Source organism: Haliotis rufescens, unplaced genomic scaffold (assembly GCF_023055435.1).
Source record: "Haliotis rufescens isolate VD_foot unplaced genomic scaffold, xgHalRufe1.0.p SCAF_12, whole genome shotgun sequence".
Classification (NCBI taxonomy): Eukaryota; Metazoa; Mollusca; class Gastropoda; order Lepetellida; family Haliotidae; genus Haliotis; species Haliotis rufescens.
Window position 1 is genome coordinate 9,529,872 of NW_025963802.1, and position 23,971 is coordinate 9,553,842.

The 23,971-nt window shown below is 39.4% G+C and overlaps 1 protein-coding gene across 3 annotated transcripts in view; it reads left to right on the forward strand.

Moving 5' to 3' along the window:
• The first annotated feature begins 666 nt into the window (after positions 1-666).
• Positions 667-23,971, forward strand: part of LOC124143887 (inositol hexakisphosphate and diphosphoinositol-pentakisphosphate kinase 2-like) — an 86,981-nt gene continuing 63,676 nt past the window's right edge. For 2 of the 3 annotated variants that reach the window (XM_048393345.1, XM_048393346.1), the window contains exons 1-9: positions 5,836-5,855; positions 7,195-7,437; positions 8,041-8,336; positions 9,127-9,212; positions 10,147-10,298; positions 14,826-14,927; positions 17,013-17,174; positions 20,189-20,310; positions 20,734-20,835. In XM_048393345.1, coding sequence (XP_048249302.1) covers positions 7,285-7,437; positions 8,041-8,336; positions 9,127-9,212; positions 10,147-10,298; positions 14,826-14,927; positions 17,013-17,174; positions 20,189-20,310; positions 20,734-20,835 — 1,175 coding nt within the window. In that variant the 5' untranslated portion in view covers positions 5,836-5,855; positions 7,195-7,284. Of the gene's footprint in view, positions 801-5,835; positions 5,856-7,194; positions 7,438-8,040; positions 8,337-9,126; positions 9,213-10,146; positions 10,299-14,825; positions 14,928-17,012; positions 17,175-20,188; positions 20,311-20,733; positions 20,836-23,971 lie in introns of those variants that run through there. The other variant, XM_048393344.1, reaches the window with a different exon arrangement.

Here is a 23,971-nt window from a genome sequence, read left to right on the forward strand (position 1 = left end):
ATGATATTAAAAAACAAAACTGTGCCGAATAACAAATTTCTGTAGAGATCTACCAGAATGTACATGTGAAATATGTGAGGTGGATGTTGAAAAATCCAAAATGGCAGTAACTGACGGTAGATTTCATGTTAGGCCAGATACAATCATCTTGGGTCCCGTGAAGATTCCGGGTTAAAATTGGTCGTCAGCAATCCATGCTTGTCGAAAGAGGCGACTAACGGGATCGGGTGACTCGCTGACTTGGTTCATGCACGCCATCGTATCCCAATTGCGTAGTCTAGATCGGTGCCCATGATGTCAATCACTGGATTGTTTGGTCCAGACTCGATTATTTACTGACCGCCGTCAATTAGCTGGAATATTACTGAGTGCGACGTTAAACAACAAACAAATAAACAATCATCTTGGATCTTTACTGACGGTATACTCACTCATACGGGGTTTGTAGTTCTGCTCACTGATTGGTCAATCTCATCTTGAGGCATCATCAAGTGTCATTGGATGGTAGCTATATTATCGCGGTAGTTAATTTCACCAAGGACGTAATTACAAGTATACCAGAACTTCATATTGACATGTTAACTTTTTCTATCTAATGTTTCACACAAAACAATCTGTGGTACAGATTCCCAGAAGTTGCCTAGTAAGCAGAGGTCAATGAAGAAGGGCATTGCAAGAGTTGTCTTCTCTTGATTGTATTCACTTCCGTTTTGACAATGGCATCTACGAAAGAATGCAGACCTGTATAACTGCATAAATGATGTTTTTTCCATTGGTTAACGAGAAAAAAACATAACACGGTAGGTAAAATAACTCCATTCTTTCTAACATATTGATTGCTTCCATGATAACTTACTAAATATCTAGTCAAAGGCGGTCTATTCGTAACGCTCAACAGTTAGGCTGCTGCACCTCAGTCTCAGAGGTCGAGCAGACGTGAATTTATTCTGTTCGTGTAAGATATCTGAGTGAGATTCCTGGGTCCTGTATTCCATACATAACCACCTTCCAAACTGGTGTTCAAAGGCGGATTTGAATCTTATGATGCCAGTTTTTGGTTAATGTTACTTATTACCTCAATCTTTTGTCGACTCAAAATATGTACTAAAATGGCAGCATGTACTGAAAGGTAGCATGGTACGCTATCTTGTCGCGGCAGTTATTTAATAATGGATCGTAATGGCGCAACCATACTAACCTTTTAAATATGTCATACGCAAAATGTTTCTTGTCCTTTGTTCAACATTTATGACATGAAATAAGGATTGATTGAGGCTGATTTTCTTTACCGAGTTCGAGCGACTCAAGGTTAGGTAACTCTATATTTTCGTGTTATCACTATCTTATGGTGTGGAATATGTGGTTTACATCATTTCCAGTTTTGGATTATGCATAATTAGTATGCATATAACCTAGGTTGGGTCAGTGGACATTGTTCAAACAAATGGGTTCTTTTCTTACCCAAATGGAGGTAGGGGTAATATCACTTCAAAAATCTTCCAGAAAGTATCATAAACATGTAAAGAATTAAAGTGTATAGTTATGAGTAGTCGTGACATACTGCAACTAGACCTGTTTTCGATCAAGTGATAAAATATCGTGCTTATATTTGCATAAGTAAACAGTCGGCAGAGGGTATGGGTTACGAGATTTACCGATAGGAGTAGTGGGACGATACACCGATGCATTGGTGGATCGTAATTTTTTACTTCTTGATGTAAGTATCAATCACAATCTTACACTAAGTAAAAGGTATCTATTCTTACCGTATATGTATTCTTTTATTAATGTTTCACCAAACACCAATTATAAGTGAAAATGAGTCGTGAAAAAGTAAAAGTAAATCATTAGTGTGCCAGATATTTGGCCATCCTTTATCAGAAAGATGGCTTACGCACCACAGATAGAAGCACATGCACGTATTGTGATACATATCGGATCGTGAGCAAGGTATCGTGATACATATCAAATCGCACAGTTGGTGTACCATCCAAGCCCCAACCAATACCGCGATAATATAGAGCCCATGTTACTATAGAGTCATACTATACCTGTGCCAAGAACAACATCCAATAGCTGTGTGAACTCCTAGTTATTCCAATGGTCTAGCCTTGATAGGTCTTGTATTCTAGTTCAATGATCATTCTGGCTACCCTCACATCATATTGGTTGTTATCACAGGGTTTCCCCAGACGCAGAATTCTTGCGTTTATGACTCTCAATTAAGGAAAAATACATCCAGAAATAAATGACTGCGTCATGACTGACGCAATTTCAAAATATCTATGTTCATGATGTTGTTGTTTACCAGCTTTGGAATTAAAATATTACAACTACTCACCTGAACTTAATTTATAAACATTTTCCGAAGACAATATATGCAAACGTCTTAAAATTTACGTCTTGTTTTTAATTAATCGTCGTTTTTAGAAGTAACATAACTTCACATAACACCACTGCCACGGGCTTATTTGCATAGCCTGTCACATCACCAGACTTTTCTCTCGTTTTAAAACAAACGCTAAAATCAGAACAGCCAGGGGCTTTACCATATTGTTTTGCATAATTATATAGATATGCTACTAAAACTGTGCGACTATGAGGTACACGACAAAATATATTTATTCATCAAAGTGAACGTAACTCTCACACTCCGTGTGGCTTCGATGACAGCATATGATGTAAACAAAGGAAAACTACGCAAATGGACAAGGTTTTTCATGTTCGGCATATTTTCTCACTAAAAGTTAACCATGACATATGTTTATCTAGATGTGTAGACTCGTAAAAAATGAAACAAAAGAAAATATTATCATTGTTGCGGTGAATAATGTGATTTGGCGCGGCAACAGTTTGTGGTTAAGCAGAACCTATGGAACGGGGTAAACGGAAGTTGTAAGTATCGGAGGGACACATGTTTTTGCCGAAATTAAGGTAAACATTATTGAATGAAATTTTAAATAAAATTAATAAAATAGATGACAAACATAAGGTCAGATATACCGAGAACACATTTTTATTAACAGATAGTGTAACAACAGGATTAACTTGGGTAATTCAATTCGGATTTGTTATGCTATTTCCGATGACAGATCATGACAGCCTGAAATGAGACTGAAGAAAAGTCTGTGCGTATTATACACGAGAGATATTTTTTTCAGGATTTAATTGCCCATAATTAGGGGTGCGTATTATACACGAGTGTGTATTATACACGAACAAATATGGTATATACGAAATGTAAAGCTTTGGGCGTGTTTGTTGTTGCTAATAAACTGTATTCAACCGGAAAATATTACGAGTGTTCACAATTCTTCAGTTCAACTTCACTGTTGATAGATAATACAAGATAACTGGATAAAAGATGTAAATGAGTTAGTGGTATTAAATTATAATCTGACATGAAATGTATTTTAATATCCATCCATGATTAAAAATTATGTCTCACAGTTGAGACTGATGTTATTTATTCATCCTGTATAAGTGTCATTGTAAATTGTTTCATGAGCGGTGAAGTAATTAAAGAAAAAAATAAAACCAACAAACTTTGTTTTTCATTCATATATCCTTTATTTCTCTGTAGTACAATCAGCTGAGAACATTAATTAGCACTTGTTAACTTAAACAAAAGACATATAATATTTAAAAGATACTTAACTTTAAGTGTAACACAAAAAACTCTCAAAAAATATTTTTGACTCCCAAAAATTCATAGGCTGAGTCAAGGTGACTCTCAGATATTGGAGTCTAGGGGGAACCCTGTTATCATGAATGTATCTAGGATTCTAAACTAAGTGCCCTTGCATTTTGGGAAAATATTATTTTTTTCAAAATTGGGATTTTTTAAAAGTTCTTTATTATATTATGACTTTACATTAAATGAAATACTGTACAGTTTAGCATTCCATGTTTCTCTTTGGTGGTCCGGTAATCAGTATATCATAGTTGTCACCTTGACTTAAGCCATCACAGGGAAATTTGTAATTCCCATTTGTTAATTTATACTAACCATGCTAACATTTGCTGCACTCTTGAAACCAAATACTGGCTTCTGAGCAGGTCTAGTTATATATTTTATAGCCCAAGTTTATTATAATATATATATATGATATGAGCAAGGTTCACTCTAGAAATTTTCTGACATGGGTCCTTTTTCTGAAAATTTCAAATATTCCAGAAGTTGCCTATACAGCACAATGTTAAAATGCCCCATTGTCTTTGAAAATGTGGGCATTTTTTCCAATTAAGGGGCTAAAAGCACAAGGCCCCACCCTAGAATTATCCATGTATGAGCATATATGAAATATGATGTACAAATGTAGCTGGTATGTTCAATTTGATGTACAAGATTATTATCCCCCGCCGCGCGAAAGCGCGAAGCGGGGGATATAGTATTCACGACCGTCCATACGTACGTCCGTACGTCCGTCCGTACGTCCCACCTGTTTGTTGCCGCGATATCTCAAGAACTAAACACTGGATTGTCTTCATATTTGGAACTATGGTGTATATACAGACTCCGCAGACACCAGTCGGTTTTGGTGACCTTGATCCCATTTTCAAGGTCACAGCAGACAAATCTGCTTTTAGAGTTGGAAAACGGTGTTGCCGCGATATCTCAAGAACTAAACACGGGATTGTCTTCATATTTGGAACTATGGTGTATATACAGACTCCGCAGACACCAGTCGGTTTTGGTGACCTTGATCCCATTTTCAAGGTCACAGCAGACAAATCTGCTTTTAGAGTTGGAAAACGGTGTTGCCGCGATATCTCAAGAACTAAACACTGGATTGTCTTCATATTTGGAACTATGGTGTATATACAGACTCCGCAGACACCAGTCGGTTTTGGTGACCTTGATCCCATTGTCAAGGTCACAGCAGGCAAATCTGCTTTTGGAGTTGGAAAACGGTGTTGCCGCGATATCTCAAGAACTAAACACTGGATTGTCTTCATATTTGGAACTATGGTGTATATACAGACTCCGCAGACACCAGTCGGTTTTGGTGACCTTGATCCCATTGTCAAGGTCACAGCAGGCAAATCTGCTTTTGGAGTTGGAAAACGGTGTTGCCGCGATATCTCAAGAACTAAACACTGGATTGTCTTCATATTTGGAACTATGGTGTATATGCAGACACCAGTCGGTTTTGGTGACCTTGACCCCATTTTCAAGGTCACAGCAGGCAAATCTGCTTTTGGAGTTGGAAAACGGTGTTGCCGCGATATCTCAAGAACTAAACACTGGATTGTCTTCATATTTGGAACTATGGTGTATATACAGACACCGCAGACACCAGTCGGTTTTGGTGACCTTGACCCCATTGTCAAGGTCACAGCAGGCAAATCTGCTTTTGGAGTTAGAAAACGGTGTTGCCGCGATATCTCAAGAACTAATCGCTGGATTGTCTTCATATTTGGAACTATAGTGTATATACAGACACCGCATACACCTGTCAGATTTGGTGACCTTGACCCCATTTTCAAGGTCACAGCAGGCAAATCTGTTTTTGGAGTTGGAAAACGGTGTTGCCACAATATCTCAAGAACTAATCGCTGGATTGTCTTCATATCTGGTACTATGGTGTACAGGCGGGGGATATTTCGTCACTCTGTGACAAATACTTGTTTATTTTAATGTGACATTGTAAAATCTTGAACATCCTCCTAGCTATTATGACACTGTGACATATGTTATGTTATGAATCAATGTAGGCCATTTAAAACAGCACTATAGATAAAAACTTTATTACTAATCTCACATTGAAGGGTTGCCCAGCATCTTACTGTGCATGCTACTCTTTCTAAGTTCCGAGTACTGGGTCAGTATGTGTTGCACTGAGGTAGATACAGTGAGTATTATTTTACTTGTCCAAATCTCATAAGGACTTGTGGTTGTTGTGGAATTACTAGATCTTTTAAAAAAGCTAGTTGTCCTTCTGATTTTCACTGGTCATCATGTGTGTGCATGCACAAGTTGACTGGTGGTCATGTTTTAACGGGACATGCTTGAGTACAGTGCTCTTTACGAATTGGACAAGTTAATCCATCACTGGTACAGAATGGTGATCCATTTGCCTGACCTAACTGAAACTTTGTTGCAAAATGGGATGGATCAAAACATTTTCCTATTCATTGATTTAGAAAATGCTTCTTTCAGAATGTCCACTTAACATGCTTAATAAGTGTTATTAATTACTCTCTGTATGCATTTGAAAGGTTGGTTAGAATGTGTTTCTTACAATCTTTCTGCATGTTCAGTGTTCCATTAATTTTTAAAAACATTTTACCCCCTCCCGTAAATTGAAATACATGTACCACCTTCATTTTGAGTTGGACCCAGTGCAGCAGCAAAATCTAACACCAGATAATAGTGTTTGATTGGTCTTTACTATTATTGCCTGCATAGTTAGAATAACATTAAAATAAATGATATCTGTAGCAGCTGGGACAAACATTCGCTTTTCATACTAAACATTGATAATGTGTCATTTACTGCAATGGTGACTGACATATAGTCATAAGAACAACAGACATAAATACAGTCCCTGGAAGGTTCAAAGTCCAAATGATGATAACTGTCCACATGACAAGATATCATTTGTATGCAGGCATCATATTCAGATTCTTGGCTTAGATAAAGGTTTATTTCATCTGTATCCCTTTTATTTGTCAACAATAGTGTTATTCTTTGATTTTTGTAACTATTTTACCAATTTCCACCTATTATTTAGTTCACCACTGAGTATAAGGAGTAGTCTATCAGTATCACCATCAGCTGATCAGCTGTCCAGCCATCTATTAACATGATACTTTCGGCTGGTGAACTATGGAGATTATGAAAAGGACCATAATGTGACTTGGATTTCTTAAAGGCATGGAACATTGATAATCCATTGTGTAAAAATAGTAAATTGTGAGGTTAGATATTTAAGAGTCATCTCCTCTGAAACCAAGTAAACCAAAACATGCACAAAGCTGATATATTTGGTAAGATATGTTGAACTAAAATGAGGTTCAGATTTAATCATTGAACTTACATAAACAATTAAGGTTGTTGTTTTTCTCTTCGAGCATGTTCGGGTTGAAAATTAAATTAAAGAAAAGGTATTGTTTATATTTGTGTTGCAGCTTTGTATTACAATACAGTACTGTTTAGTCATATAATTACACCATCTTATTTTTTTAAAGGTGACAGACCGATGTAGATATGCACCATGAGTTATGGATAAAGATGTTACAAGACCTTCTGAGACTTAGGCGTTGACCACATATTGAAACATGGAGGGTAAGGAGGAGCTACCACTTCCAGGCATCTGGGTGAACGTCACCCCTGCAGAACAGGAGGCAGCAGGGGGACCACATTCCCCAAGGGTGAAGTTCATGATCGGTGATGACTTTGAAGATAGACCTCGCAGTCCAGGTTGCTATGAGGTAATTATTTAAATATAAAACTTAAAAATTTGAATGTCTATTTCTGTAGTTTTAAATTACTCCATGTACAAAATTAGTTGTATTTGTCGTGACTTCACCTTTCTAATTCTCTTGTTTTACTAACTTAATTATCACCATCCTTTTGGGCTGATATTTTACCTATCAGTTGCATAGAGCTTCCTGAATAAGTGGAAGGTATTTCTGTATTAATCTTTCAGATCTGTCGTATCTGTCCCGTTAAAGGATTTGAAACAAGTTCCAGATGTTAGAATATAAGAACTTTCTCCTGTGCCCCAGTATGAAACTCAATGACCTAAAGATGACGTCTACTTCTTTCATGTCTGTTTTGAGCCCAATTCTGCATAATCAGTGTTCTAAGTTACGGGGGATCCTCAGGTCTTTGAGGTTTGCTCCTATATTGAACTTGAATCTTAGGACCCCCTCATCTCTATCATTCAACATTAGGGTTATGACAAGGACCCCTTCACTTTCATGCTTAATTTCAAACACTACATTATCATCATTCATCATAAGCATGATAAGAGGCTTAAAAGAAAATTTCCTTCGTAAGCATGTATGATATTTAAAACATTTCTATTTCAGCGATCTGATTCTGGTGACAGAAGGATTGTGGTTGGGGTATGTGCAATGTCGAAGAAGGCAATGTCTAAGCCAATGAGGGAAATTCTTCAAAGACTTGAACATTTTGAGAGAATACAGGTTCTGGTGTTCGAGGAATCTGTAATCTTGAATGATGCCATTGAAGACTGGCCTATCTGTGATGCTCTTATATCTTTCTACTCACATGGCTTCCCACTTAACAAGGCCATTGCCTATGAGAAGCTTAGAAAACCTTTTGTCATCAATGACTTAGAAAAACAGTATTGTCTGAGGGATAGGTAAGTTTTTGATCATACTGATGAAGCAATCAAAGGGGTATAACCTTACTTGCTGAGGAACTCTTGGCTGTTCATTTGCAGGCAGAGACTTTAGTACTCTTTCTACTTTTTTGTCATAAAACCATGTCTGTTGGTCCTATCAAAAGTTGATAAAGTCACAAAAAGGTTCAGTCTTTTGTCTCTAGCCAAATCACTTGAACGTGAAGAAAGGCAAATCCCAGTAGCAAAAGATCAAACTAGTATTGTTGACATATTTTTGTGTGTTTCAAGTATTCATTAACACTTCATGATGTTAAAGAGTCAGTGCAAGTGATGACTTAGTGAATGTTTTCAATTTACCAAAATGTGGATTAAAATTTATTATGATTTTCGCCAGTTGGCAAATGATGTGCTACTGTTGCAAACACAAAAAGTAAAAGTTGTAGTCCACAAGGAAATGTAACTAGTCTAAGTCTAACAGACTGCTTTTAATTTCGAACATTGATGTGACCACTAAACTGCTTACCTCACCACCTTTGTCTGCGAAGCATTTTACTAGAATGTACATAGAATTTTGTTTCACTTTGTCAAGATAAGTTTTATCATGTTTATGATCAAATGTTAATTTCATGTACATTTAGATTCATAGTAGATAGCTTATAATCTTAAACTATCATCATGTTTCCAACATGTTGGAAGTTTTTGAAGTCATGTGGGAAATTCTTAGAAAGTAAGAATCAGAAAATGTTACATGTCATCTCATTACTTCTTTAATAATGTTAATTAATGGAATATTTACATTTTATTTTAGGCGACAAGTTTACCAAATTCTAGTCCATGAAGGAATTGCTCACCCAAGATATGCTGTCCTCAACAGAAATGAAGAAAAAGCTATCAGTTAGTACTTATGACATGTAGAAGAATACTGCTCTAACTGCTCTGGGTCAATGATTCTTATCCAGATCTTTAGAGATATAATCTTCTGTTTTTATTTTGGAGTCAAGTCTGAGTTTGGACTGGAGTTTACCAAGTTCGCAGCAGTCCTTATATATCACAAATAGTTTAAATTCTTACTAACCCACACATCTTTTTCTATTAAGGGCAAAAAGTAATGCCACAATAGAAGTACTGCTAATTTTTTTTAACAGTTTCTAGTAATAATTGTGGACAGTTAGATTAAAAGGTAAATGATTGATTTTCCGTTGCCTGAGTGGACACAAATTATCTGATGTCATTGTAATTTGTATACATAGTATATACAGTTTTATTAATGAAGCATGAAAGTCAAGAGCTCCTTGTCATAGTCTTAATGTTAAAAGGTAATGATTAAGGGGAACTCTAGATCTAATTACTATAGGAGCAAACCTCAAGGACCTCAAGACTCCCCTTAATTTCGAACACTGTACATTTATCTATGGAAAGTTGTTAAATGTTTTGAAGCAAGACAAATGTATGCACTACAGTGGCAGTGATAAAAAACTGGAAGAGCCTTTTAGCCCATCGAGTATATCATTATTAATAATGTTATATATCATGTACATGTATTATAAGGATAACCTTAAAGATCTGGAAGTAACCATACGGACACATACAGTGCTTTACATATCACATTAAGTTCAATTTCTCAAGTTTTGCTGGAACCTCAGCAATAGAAACTAACAGTTTTAGTCAACTAGTCTTTATAATGATAACATAAAGCAAAGCCGATAAAAAGGGCAAATTTCTACTAGTCCTTTTGATACCTTAACTACTGGGCAGTTTGGCAAGGACTATGGGACTAGTGCCATTTTCTATCGCTGAATCTCCTGTAACATTAGCAACTCTTTTTCAGGTCAATATGTACAGACTGAAGACTCAATAGAGATAGACGGTGTCTTGTTTCCCAAACCCTTTGTAGAGAAGCCTGTGGATGCAGAAGACCACAACATTCACATCTATTTCCCTATGTCAGCAGGTGGAGGTAGCACACGTTTATTTCGTAAGGTACGACAGGTATGGGGTTTCCATGTTTCTGGTTGCTCCCAGTTTGCTTTGTGTTAGCAGTCACTACAATCAGTTCCTAGCTCTGTATTGTTTGAAACTGGCCTGTCAACGCTTTGATCACATCTTTAAAAATTTTGATGCAAGGAAAAAAGAGGTACCGTACCTCATGCTCATCACAGACTAATGAGGATCAGGTGGTAACTTGTTGTGATCTCGCTGATTATGTCTTATTGTGTCCCAGTCACATGAATCTTTGGTCGTGCAGTCACTGGTTTGTCTGATTTTTTCTCGATTATTTTCACGTGTAGCCTTGGCATAGCTGAAAAAGTGGTATTACCGCTGATTTTAACATTTATTAAATTTCACAAACTTGTCAGCTAAACATAGATTCATTAGACTAGGTCATGCCTAGGTCAACCTCTATATGGCTCATGAAGCATATGGAGGTTAAGGGTGAAATGATACATTGATGCGGGGGTGCATCATGAGTTTTCATGTGATGATACGAAACAAGATAACCTTTTTTCTGTATCGATACAAGAAGATACACCTGTTAAAATATTACTTTCTACTCATTTAATGAACCTCAACATTTTTGTCAGTCATATATTGCAAAATGTGTTGTAAATTTTAGTGTTTCAAGTTCACTTTTAAAAATAGCCACTTTGAACATGTGTCTACAGCTGGCTTTTTCTTCTGAACCTGCTCAGAAATATAAAAGTCAAGAAGTTGCCTCACAAATTGACGTAAATATGTGTATCTCAATACTTATATCGTGATTTATGTACCATGATACATAGCGTAATGTGACCTAGCTGTATTGTTTCACCCCTAAAGCTAATGCAAATGTATAACACCAGTAATCAGTTTAAATGAAATATACTTCATGATAATTTCCTGTTTTAACTCTTAAAATTACTTGAGTTGACAGGCCAGCTGTATAAGCATCCTTTACATGTATTCATAGCTCAGTGGTGATGGGTAAGCAAAACAGTAGCCATGGTAGCGGCAGAGATCGCAGGTGCATGTATCATGCTTTTGGTTAATTCGCTTCACATTTCAGTTTAAACCCCTTTGGAGATTATATACCCAATAGTTCTCAAATACCAGATACTTTTGTGGTTAAAATTGAATATCTGGCTGATTGTTTGTCATTGTGCCTTGATGGCACGGGTGATTTTTGGATAGCTGTTCATGCTATCAAAATAATGTTTGCCTGGTCCAGACCTGAATATTTACAGGCCAGTGATAGGGATGGAGTAGTGCCGATGATGAGGTGAAACAACATTCTCAGCTCCCCATTATGTTTTTCAGACAATTGTCATGGGTACTGAACTATTTACATTTTTTGACAAGGTTTTTTTTTGTTGATAATTTATTAATACTTTTTTTAAACAGTAAAATGTTTATTGGAAAAATCTGAAAACTCCAATTTGATAATTACCTCATTGCAGGTTTTATGAAAGCATTCTGTTAGAGTAAGTTGGTATCAGTGGTATATCCTAGCTTGTTCCTCGAGGTTATGTTTTGTACAAATGTAAGATGACATTTAGTTTCTTAGGAAGATAGTGGATTATTAAGAGAATGCAAATAATTTGTAGAACATAATTTTTTTCAAGCAAAACTGTAGATTTCTAGTTTTATTTGACCATGTTGTCTGGTATTATCATGTTTTTGTCAGTAGTATAGAGATACCATTCATCATGTTCTGTTTAATCATATCTTCATGTACATTTCCACTAGTAATTGCTATATGTTGCATATAATATTATTAAGAAAACTATTGGTATATTGTATAAAATTGGCTAATATGATTATAGTGATCAGAAACCGTTGTTGTTGCTGTCATTTACATCAACATCACTTGTTAACTAAAAGTTGAATTCAAAATATTAAAGTTATGAAATTGCTATTCATTGCATTGTTTTACTTATCCTGCGTTACTCCTCAATGCATTTACTGCTTATTTTCGACAGAAATGAAGCTGTGTGGGGTCCAGCTGAAGAAAACGTTGTTCCAACTAACCTGATGCAGGGCCCAAGTGCAGTACCCACTGATATGGGGAAGAATAGGTCTTCAGCAACCCATGCTTGCCGTAAAAGGCGACTATGCTTGTTGTAAGAGGCAACTAAAGGCACAGGTGGTCAGGCTCACTGACTTTGTTGATGCATGTCATCGTATCGACGATGGTCATGACATTAATCACTGGATTGTCTGGTCCAGACTCGATTATTACTGCTTGTCACCTGACAGACATGTTGCTTCAATAACTTGTCCAGTCTTTGGTCTAACCTCTGGTCTTGTTTATAGCCTTGCTGTGTACATTTTACTCCCTCCTGTGATGGTTGGAGGCTTTTTTTACATGTAGTTGTGCTTTTAATTCCAGATTTGGACGTGAAATGTGACTTTTGTCAACGTTCTTCATCTGTGTATATGTTGTTCCAATCTGCCATTTTGAATTGCCAACGTGTCTTGTGTTTTTGTGGCATACTTTATGTCTAACAGTGTAGCTTGGTATTGGTACATGCTAATTATATTTAGCATCTAAAAACTTTTTAAACTGTTTTACACTTTCTTCTTGCAATCATATTATCTTGTATCCCATATGATGCAGAAGATCAAGGCAACCAAGAGCCTCGCTCTGATTTCGATTGTGCCTTGGTGGCCGGCGAGTGGGTGGTTGTAGATCTCAGAAGTCTTGCAGGAAGTGATCCACCAGGATGGCCAAACCTATACTCATCCATCCACACAGCAGGTTACCACCTGCACGAATTGCCCAGCTTAAGAGAGTGCAAGGCATTAAGGGTTATTTGGCGCAGGCAGCTAAGGTCTTTGCTATGGTACACAGAACTTCGACCCGAGACCTTTACGATGATAAGTGGTGATCCTTCAAAACCTTTGGTAAAGGAAAGGATTGGGACCCCACTTCAGCTTCTCCTCAATTCTTGGCTGAATACCTCCTTTATCTGCGTACCAAGCAACCCCCTAAAAGGCAGCTTCATTACTACGTATTTGGTGACTCTCAACTCGGTGTCGGCATTTCCGGAAGATCAGAAGATGACCAAGATCCTGGAACTGCAGGCTGTTTTAAGCTCCTTTAACCTTGACGATCAAAAGGCCAAGTTTCGCCCTCCTGCGTTGGATCTTAATGTGGTACTTCTCCACGCTGCATTTTTTATAACCTCACAAAGAAGACGATCTTCTTAATGGCGATGGCTATGGCGGAAAGGGTTCAAAGAGCTTCATGCTCTCGACATTACCAGTGTATGCTTTGAGCATGGTGCGCTCCGATTTGCTGGGTTTTCATTGCCAAGAATCAATTACCGGGACAGCCAAACAGGTCATTCTCCATATCACTGTTATCATTCATTGTGGGAGCCAATTATGAGGAGGAACTGTTATTGTGCCCCGTGTACGCACTGCGAGTTTACATCTGTTGCTCCAAGGCTCGGAAATGTCTGTTTATTCCCGTCTCCCAGACTACCTCAACTGAAGTCAGCCGCAACAGCAACACCATATCATGGTTGGGTGCCATCCTCGTTCAGGCTTATGAGATTGCCAACCTTGGTATCGCCACCGAGGGCTAACAATCCTCATGAGATCCAGGTAGTTGCTTCTACGATGGCTCTACACAGTATCTGCTGTATTAGAGCTATCATGGAAGCATGTTTTTGGTGGTCCGACACAGTCTTTGCAAGCCACTACCTGAGGAACGTGGCCTTGGAAGATGTAGAAGGCGTTCATTGTTTTTGTCGTAGCCCAGCAGGTCACAAAATCCTCGTTGCCATTGAAAAGCTCCTGTCCAGAGCCAGCCTTACCCGACTCAAGCAGTGTTCGAACACTCAACAAGAGGCTCATCCTGCTGCCCAGCAGTTGGCTTTGTAAATCAGTACCTAGACTTTAGCGCACAGTAATTTCTGTTGCTAATTATTACCGGGGCGTACTCATACACTCACACCGTCTGCGGACAGGATTTGTAGAAGTAGTTGCAGATCTGCGCAAGTGATGTGCTTAATAACTGCCATGAACTACTGGAGAGTTTATGACACAGTCATACAGCCATACAGTCTGATACAGACGCATTAAGGAGTAATGCAGGATAAGTTAAATTTTTTTAGTAAAGTCTAAATATTTTTTTAAATTTGTATACTTATCCTGCATTACTAGATCTAAAGGCCCAATCGTTGCACACCTGCATCCCCACAATCTATTCAGATGTCCATGACAAGCAGTAAAGTGAAGTTGCGTGATGTCATCACTCCGAGGTCACGTGGGTATTGTGCTTGGGTCCTGCATCAGGTTGGCTAGAACTTTTTCTCTTCAGCTGGACCCTGAACAGCTTCATTATGTCAAAAATAAGGCAGTAAATGCATTAAGGAGTAATACAGGGTAAGTATACAAAAGTAAAAAATATTAAGATTTTACTGAAATTTAAGTATAGTTATTACAAGAGCCTTTCATCATGTTCATAGCTGTTATTTGTAGTTCATAACTGACTTCAATATTGGCCTTGACCTTGCATTGCAGGTTCATGACCGCAGTAGTGTGTACTCTGTTATGAGTCGTGTCAGGTCTGCTGGTTCATATATTTATGAAGACTTCATGCCGACAGATGGCACTGATGTGAAGGTATGTACTTGAACACTTTAATTTATTGATGTCCTTGTGAGAGAAACAGGGACAGAAGTAATTTTTTAAGGCCCAGTTATGAACATTATTCAATCATGTAGCTACAGAAAAAAAATATTATCCCTCAGAATGTTGGCTGGACAGTCAATAAGTATCACACCTTTCTATCATAAATATTCATCCAATTTTTATCCTTTTATTCCACCTTATTTCCTCCGATTCGGACAAGACAACATAAGGCAAATGATTAAATAAAATATTTATTGTTTTGGGGTTAATTGGGGATTCTCGTTGAGTCGGTAGCACACTGTTTATTGACAAAATAGAACGCTACTGCTTTACCCCGATGGGTAAGCTAACTAAGGGTGTGTTACGTGACAGAATTGAGATACGCTTTCAGTCTGCTGTAGTCTGACGCCAGACAACCGATACCCCGACGGGTATAACTAGCTACAGATGACATTGTAGCTGGCCAACGATACCCCGACGGGTATAAACTAGCTACATATAACCGTGTAGCCAACAGACAATACCCCGACGGGTGTAGCCGACTGAAGGTGTATGCCCTACCAAAGCAACTGTGAATTGTTGAAGATAATCTTGGGGTGATGCCTTATGCCTTAGGGGTTATGATGCCGCTGGCTCAACTAGAATCCCATGATGTACATGGCATGGTGGTACAAAACACAAGACCTGCAAAAGCATGAGCTAGACCAGAACATGATATATACATATTTGAGCAAGTTAAAATAAATGTGTTAATAAGTGTCGGAGGACATCACCTAAACGGATGAGAAGAAGATCAAAATGCTGGGAGCGATCGATGACCTGCAAATAAAGGTGGAGGTGGGATAACGTTTGCACTTAAAATTACACGAGACACGATTAATGGCTGACTGCTTAGAACAAAGGGAAAAGTTGCGCATGCGCACAACCTATGTTTACCTGGCTATACCAAAATATGGATTGATAAACGAACAGTGGTTGAACTGCATATGCATATTTACATAGTTAAAAACTCCCAAATACGGACTGATACGCGGACGTTGATTATAATAGGGCATTAGGATAATTAAGTTCTGTCATATAAATAGAATAATATTTTATAAACAGTGATTGCAAGGCCGCTGTGTATTCCCATGGTTTTAACAAAAGTAGGAATATATGAAACGGAAAGTGATCGTACCATTGTGATGCGATGTAAGGTTATTAAACCCAGGTTAGAGATACGCGCATGAGATATAAATGGTGTGCTATGTACATGAAGGGACCTTGTCCGACCAGAGGATGCCATAAACTATACTAAAATATTTAAGTACTAATATATTTAACAAAAAGATGAGATTTCGCATTTCATAGTTTTCCGCTTGCCACCACCACCTCAAGGTTAGAGGTTACTGTTCTTGTTTAATAAGTGGGACTTGTCTAGTAGATAATCATAATTGTCAAACTCTGTTTATAATAGACAACATGACACTAAAAATCTTGGGAAATTTAGGGAAACACACTCTGTTATTCTTGAAACCCTACGAATGTATACAGAGGGACAATACTGAGTTGGATAAATCCAGACAATTTTACTGGGAATGGTGCTTTCCTGATTAAGTATTTTATTGCATTTAGTCCACGGTTAGTTGGAGCATAGGTAGCCAAGGTGTCTAAGGTGCTGCGATTCGCTGTGCAGAGTTGCGTCCCTTGGGCACGCCAGAAACCTATGATTGTGGGTCGAATCCTGGTTCGCGACGATTATGTTGCAAGGTTTGTGAACACCATTCCCTTGCTCGTGGGTTTCACTGAAGTGGTAAAACGTGAGAGACCTGCATCACTTCGGGATTTCCTCCCACATTAAGCTGACACACTGTGATATAACTGGAATACTGTTAAAAGCGGCATTAAACCCGACTCACTCACTCCACGGTTAGTTTTTGACCAGTCTCTTTTGTAAAATAGGAACACTTTATTTGGGAAAATGGTTTAATTTTGAACTGGTAAGACTAGAAGTTTTATCTACTGCTGCTACAATGAAGGTTATGTGGGCGGAGAATTATGTTGTCTGAAATAATATATTGAGGTGTTATCATCCAGGTATACACAGTGGGTCCTGACTATGCCCATGCCGAGGCCAGGAAATCCCCAGCACTGGATGGGAAGGTGGAGCGGGACGTGGACGGGAAGGAGATCAGATACCCTGTTATACTTAGTGCCAAAGAGAAGATGATTGCCAAGAAAGTTTGTCTAGCTTTCAAGGTAAGGATACTTTTAAAAATATTTCTTTTGACTTCTAATAAAACAAATGCTTTAAAATCACATTGTACATGTATAAGCATACGGTAATTGATAATAGGACAACAAGGTGGTAAATTATGTAATTATTTTTTATCCTGACACAACACATTGTAGTTTCCTTCTGGACTTTGATCCTATAACCCAAAACTCAAAACTTGCTTCTTCCTCCTCTGGGGTGCCCCTTCCTCCTCTTGGGTGCCCCCAGCACTTGGTTACCAACAGGAGTTATCTGTCCCTGATCCCTTCACTTGCTTCACATCGCTTGTGGTGATAGACGTGCACTTGCGATTGACTTCTATATCCTTGTGCTTTAAAAGTTGTCGTCGTTCTTTCCAACTGTTTCTACGTCAGTGCCTGTTTAGGAGGATACTTCTTCACTCTGTGTGAGAATTTTTCATTAAGCATGCAAATTTTGAAAAATATAAAGGTCACATGGTGTGTTGGAAATATTTTCAAACGTTAAAGTATTTACGTGTTTCCATTCCCTATTGTATGTTGCTGGTGTCATTTGCATTTGGTTTCTATGCTCTATGGGAGGTTTGTACATGCTTGTATATGTTTTTTATATTGCGAAGCATAGCAGAAATGTCTTTGACTATTCTGGTGGATGGTGCAAGCATAGATGAAAATGTGTGTACGTGGTGGTGTGCTTCATGTGTCACGGGAAAATCTCACAGTGATCCACATGTAGATTGTTCAGACTGTCGGAAATCTGTGTGTGACTTAGTTCCTCGCTGTGCTGAATGTAGCACGTTTTCCACAGATCAGGTTGAGGTTTTTCTCAAATGCATCATGAAGAAAAAATCTCAGGAGGCCTGCAGAGAATTGGTAATGTGGGAGGTGGCGACAATGACTACTGGCCTGGTCACGATGGCTGCCACGGTATATGTTTTCGCTGGGACAATTACGACTCTAACAACTTTGGCCTCTCTGGTCCAGACATCCCCACGTTCTAGGAAGACAAGCTCTTTGGGGTCACCCACTGGTTCTTCTACGAGTGCTGGTGCCGGTAGAAGAGCTGACTGGAACTTGAGCGGCATTGACTGTGAGGCAAGTGCTGGAGGAGGACGAGGCACTGGTTGGAGCTTGAGCATCGGCGTCGGTTGAGGCATCAATGCCAGCATGAGCCCCAGCATCTGCAGGGGAGCTAACAACGGCAATAGAGGCACTGGCTGGGCGTCAGCCAGGGCGCCATTATAGTTCACACACTAGACTTGTGTCAATCAGAGCACGGCATGGAACATGGGCACCTGCTAGAATTTGGGATGGACTTTGGTAACGGTGCCAGGCGCTTACCCGCCGACTGATGCACGATTTAACCCTTTTGCACACCATGGTTAGTTATCCGAATCAGCTACACCATTGGATGGGAGCCATGACATACAGATTACAACAGCAACCTCCTCCCTTTCAAAATCAAGGTATTACAGTCAGATGCCTTTGGGTCTACACTGAGGATCTGTTATTGTGTCCTGTGCAAGCGTTCAGGACATAATAATGTCCGGTAAGCAATATTTTAAAACGGACATTTGAGATTCCCAATCGGACATGTTAGCTAGCACTATAAATTGGCATTAGTCCAGGCAAACGCACGCACGCACGCTAGCTAGCTAGCTATATAAGTGCAGTAATCTTGGACGAGACGTTAAACCAAATTTCATCTCACCTATCCGAGGGACCTCTCTGTCCCACATTTGCGTCATTGATTTTGATGCTATCTATATCCAGAATACCATTCATGAATATATATTTGTTTGACAATATCTAATGGTGTTCCTAAGTGTCTTTTCACCTCACGGTAGAGGTCGGATCCTGCTGTTTGTTGTAGACAAAATCATCACTGTGCATTGCCAGATATTTCACTTGTGTCACATATGGCTCAATAAATATTTGGCACTAACTACATCCTTTAGTTCCGATCCTCTGGGCGTCATGTACTGGAAGCTGCACAGATACCCAGACATGGAGCATAGTCTTTCATGTTAGAGTAAGGATGTGACAGGTCTCCCGTGCCACACGCTCAAGCACTGTTCAGTGCGTTGCCAGATATTTTCATTGTGTCACACGTAGCTCAATAAATATCCTGAGGGATTGTTTGCCTTGGGTTGTTATGCACTACATCCTGTAGTTCCAGTCCTCTTGGTGTTAGGTATCAGAGAAGAGGGCACCCGCTGAGCAGAGCCTAATCCAGACGTAATCCGGATAGTTACCAATACCGGAAGTTGCAGACTCTGCAGCCATCTGTGGGATAAGCATTGCAATGTGTTGTGTCAGAATATGAAATAATCTACATGAATATGGATATACATGACATTAGTATACCTATCCTGACACAACAACACTCAGGCCATCTCTCGTTCAAGCGAAGCACTGATGAGAACACAGTAAAGGGATCAAGAACAGATAACTCCTGTTGGTCACCAAGGGCTGGGGGTGTAGTGCCCCAGAGGAGGAAGAGGCATGTTTTTGGTTTTGGGTTATAGGATCGAAGTGCAGAAGGAAATTTAGGGAATTCGTTGTGTCAGGATAAGTTTACTAATAATATCATGAATATCCAAATTCATGTCGATTAATTATTTTGTTCTTGAATTGGCCCACATATCTCAAACACCATGAAGTTTATTTCTGTCTTGATGTCTAGGTCTATTTTATTTTAAATATGTTAAGAAGAGAGGCAACCTGGAGTATCTTTTCAAAACATCAATTTTTTGAACATGTATTTTCTGACTTCAATGTCATTAAGATAAATATAGACACCCCCTAAATTCTTTCGTTTACTCTTGGACTTCATTCATGATTTTGAATCAGGATTGTGTTTACCCATGGTTACAGGATAAGACGGTTTAATTTTAATGTTGCATGTTGTCTCTTGCCTGTATATGTATAAAATAAATTTTTAATAATGTATTACATCCTTCATAAAACACCATTTGCCAAATACTTCATGATGTTTGATCTTTATTTTCACCTTTCAGCAAAATGTATGTGGGTTTGACTTGCTGAGAGCTAGTGGCCAGTCCTACGTGTGCGATGTAAACGGTTTTAGTTTTGTGAAGACTTCCAGCAAATACTATGATGACTGTGCCAAAATACTTGGGTAAGTATTTTACGGACATTTTAGTATGTTTGGTAGTTTACTCTTTTCTGGTTTTTGCTTCATAAATCCCAAGTGTTTATTCTTTTATATATGTATACAATACAGAGATAAATAGGCAGAAATGTTTCCCGTAAAGATTTTTGCAGCACTCGTCTAACAGTTTGAAATAATTATCATTCTGAATCACCTCATGCAGTGAATACTGAGTGAGGATGTATCCAACCATTTGGACATTCCTCTGATTTAGATATGTTACTCCTGAGGCTATCTGGAGCACTGAGATTTGTCTTGAGTGTCCTGTTTTGATCAGTAGTTTTGCCTGTTCATGGTTTTGTCAGATGACATTTTCACCTGAGTATGTTGAGTTTCAAATGAGTGATTGGTTGCTATGCTAACCAACATACCCTGTACTTTTTCTCACAGGACAATGATCATGAGAGCCTTAGCCCCTCAGCTTCAGCTTCCATGGGTGTTAGGGGCAGGGCCGGAAGACATCCCAGTGGTGCCTACAACACAGGGACCCATGTAAGTAGCTTGTCTAGTAGCAGAGGTGTCAATCACAGACTAACTGAAATTGTCCCTTTTAATAATGTTTCATATATCAGGTATATAGAACAGTACTTGTATTTGCACTTGATTGAATTGAATGCCATATTATTGACATTTGCCACTTCCCAATCTAAAAATGTCCCAACTACATCTAATGCTCATGTTAGGGACAGACACTTTACAGATATGAAAATAATTAGAATTCTCTAGTCTTTTGTTCACAAGTATTTTCAAGTAAGGCGATTCTGAGAGTGAAATTAAGAAGTGGGGTCCCCATGTTTATTTGGGAGTAAATTATCATTTAAAAGTTTGAAACATGTCCAAAGTTTTCTGTTTGTTGTCAAATTCCACAATTTTTAAACTTATCCTATCTCACACCATGCATTTCTTCCTTCTTCTTTTGATCCTTATGTGGAAATGTGCTTGAATAAAGTTTCCAGCTTCACCCGAACACATCTCAGCATCACCATGGTCACCACCCAAACATATGGGTCTCCCACTGTAATCCTGTGCATAGCAACCTTCACAACCTGATCATGTCAATACCCCTGCCATAGTAGTGCACGATATTACTGAAAAATACTGGTATATTGCATTTTATGAAATAATGCATATTTTCTGATAATTTTCATCTTGTTGGCAACTTTGGCAACATGCGGAGTCTCCCACCAAAGGGCAAATCTGAAATATATACATGTGAACATGTTAATCTTTCTAAAGAAATATAGAAAATGATCATTGTTTTATCTCTTGCATTTTATTGTTGGCCTATTGTTGGCTGTTGAAAGTGTTGACTCTTGTGTTTGATTCTGTCAAGGAACTTTCAGTACAGAATCAAAGAAAAACTTCAAGTCATTCGGGGAATTTTTAATCAGGTTCATAACAAATGACAGATGAAAGAACGCATGCAATATATCGTGGTTTGAATCGCAATACATAAGTAGTGCGATATATTTCAATTTGAATATCAGGCCAATACCAATCACTACCCTGCCACATCATTCTCATTCTCATCACCACCCTGTGGAGACATGTTAAAAAAAAATAGAAAACTAGAGAACATTTTTCTTTTTGTGTGTGGGCTACCTCCTGGTTGTTAATAACACCTACAAATACATATTGAAGAAGATTGGAACAGCCAAGATTTAGGCCCAGCCTGTATAACTGGCAGATGTATTTTTTTCTTGGCGAGCCCCCAGGACATTTGCTGTGACTGTCTCTCTCAGAACCATAGATGTTCCTTGGTACTATCAGACCCCCTCGGAGGAAGCCTTTCGTATGACCTATGCATATGCCATAGCATAGGTTTGATCGGCTGTCTAAATGTCAGGACTTAGGAAATGTGCCTTTCTCTGCTAAACAGCCCAATGTGTTACCAAGTTGGCTGTTTCCTCCACCATAACAGCCGTGAAACCGACTCCTACGTCTACCGTACCATCCTTGTCTTTTATTTGTTTGTTGTTTATCATTGTATCAGATACCTTCCTCACTGACGACGTTCCCTCCAAAATGAACCAGCTGTCTGATACTAGTTCAGATGTTACCACGCCAACCTGCTCCCATGGAGGGAGTCACTGCTATGTCAAAGAGAGTTTGTCTACTCCATCCTTGACAGTATAGACTGTCAACCCTCCCAGCAATCTCTGGCCATCATTTGTGGGTTATTTATCCCCCCTTCCTCCGTTGCAGTGAAACCATCTTGGCTACTGTACCAGATTGTAGATGTCCGTGTCTCAGTTTTTTTATGGGGCCTTTACACATAATGGCGACCTTTGTGCCTCCCGTGAGCGACCATGAAATTTGCCAGGTCGTCGTTGGAGGCTCAACGTAGGCAGAATGGTTGCCTAGGTTGTTCCAAGGTGGTACACAGGAGGTTCAGACATCGTGATGGACGCCATGGTCGCCGTAAATTTTTGAACATGTTCAAAACAGTCGCACAAAGGTCGCCGAGGAGGTTGGTGGCTCAAAGGAGGCAGAAGGGAGGCACAAGCATTGCCGTTGTTGCAGAATGAAGGCACAGTGGTCACCCAATGGTCACCAGGTAGAAGATGCGTTCTGCCGCAAATGTATTCCATTAATCTGGGCGATGCTTCTGCCTCCCTTGTGCCTCCTTTGGGCGACCAACAGCGCGCATTGAACGATGACTGTGCCGACCGCCGTGCCTCCATTCGGCGACCACGGCAACCCTTGAGACACCATGGCAAGGCTTCTGCCTCTTTTCTGCCTCCTTTGAGCTACCAGTAGTGCCTCCTCAGCCTGCCTATACATGGAGGGCTTGTACCTGCAGTGTTTCATTGTGGTTGCAGACGCTGAACAACTCGAGCAGTTATTGCTGAACAATTGCTGGAGCAGTTACACAGAAACATGATTTTCTGGGTTCAGGCGACCATTGAGCGTCCTGGCCAGTTTTTGATCGCTCAAAGGTGGCACAAAGGTCACAGCCCTGTGTAAAGGGGGCTTTTCCGACGACGTCCCTATTGTCCCGGCTAAACAGTCCGTTCCTAATGTGTCTGGGTCCACGTCTACGACGGAACCACCAGCTACATTGAGCGTTCGCAAGGTTCTCTCTTCCGTGAATCGTCCAAAGCTACCTCGGATACGCCTTTGGTCGACCCTCCTAGTGCTTGTAGATGGTCTGCTACCAGATGTCTTTCGTCTCCCTTTCCTTCGCATGATGTTCAGGTTGATGGTGATCGCTCCTCTCTGTCCAACGTTACTGGCGCTCTTCCATCAACGGTGACGAATAAGGCTTCCCTTGACACTGGTTGAACGGGTTAACCCTCTACAAAGGATCGATTGATCACAGATAGATCCTGCAATTCTACTTCGGATCACTGTTCCAAGAATAGTCGATCGGTGCTCTAAGGATCGCTCACCTAGGGATCAACAATCTGATGATCGTCATTCTGATTTGCCAGGTCACCCTTGGATTCGACACTCGGGATTGACGTTTGGGGGTTCAACAACTTGATTATAGACCTTCTCATGAACGATGCTCACTGCAAGGACGCTACTGATTCATCACATACCACTCCTGTTTGGCATGATTCAGGGGATACCGTAACTATTATGCTGACTCGGCTGATTATTCATCAACGTTGTGTCACTCCCT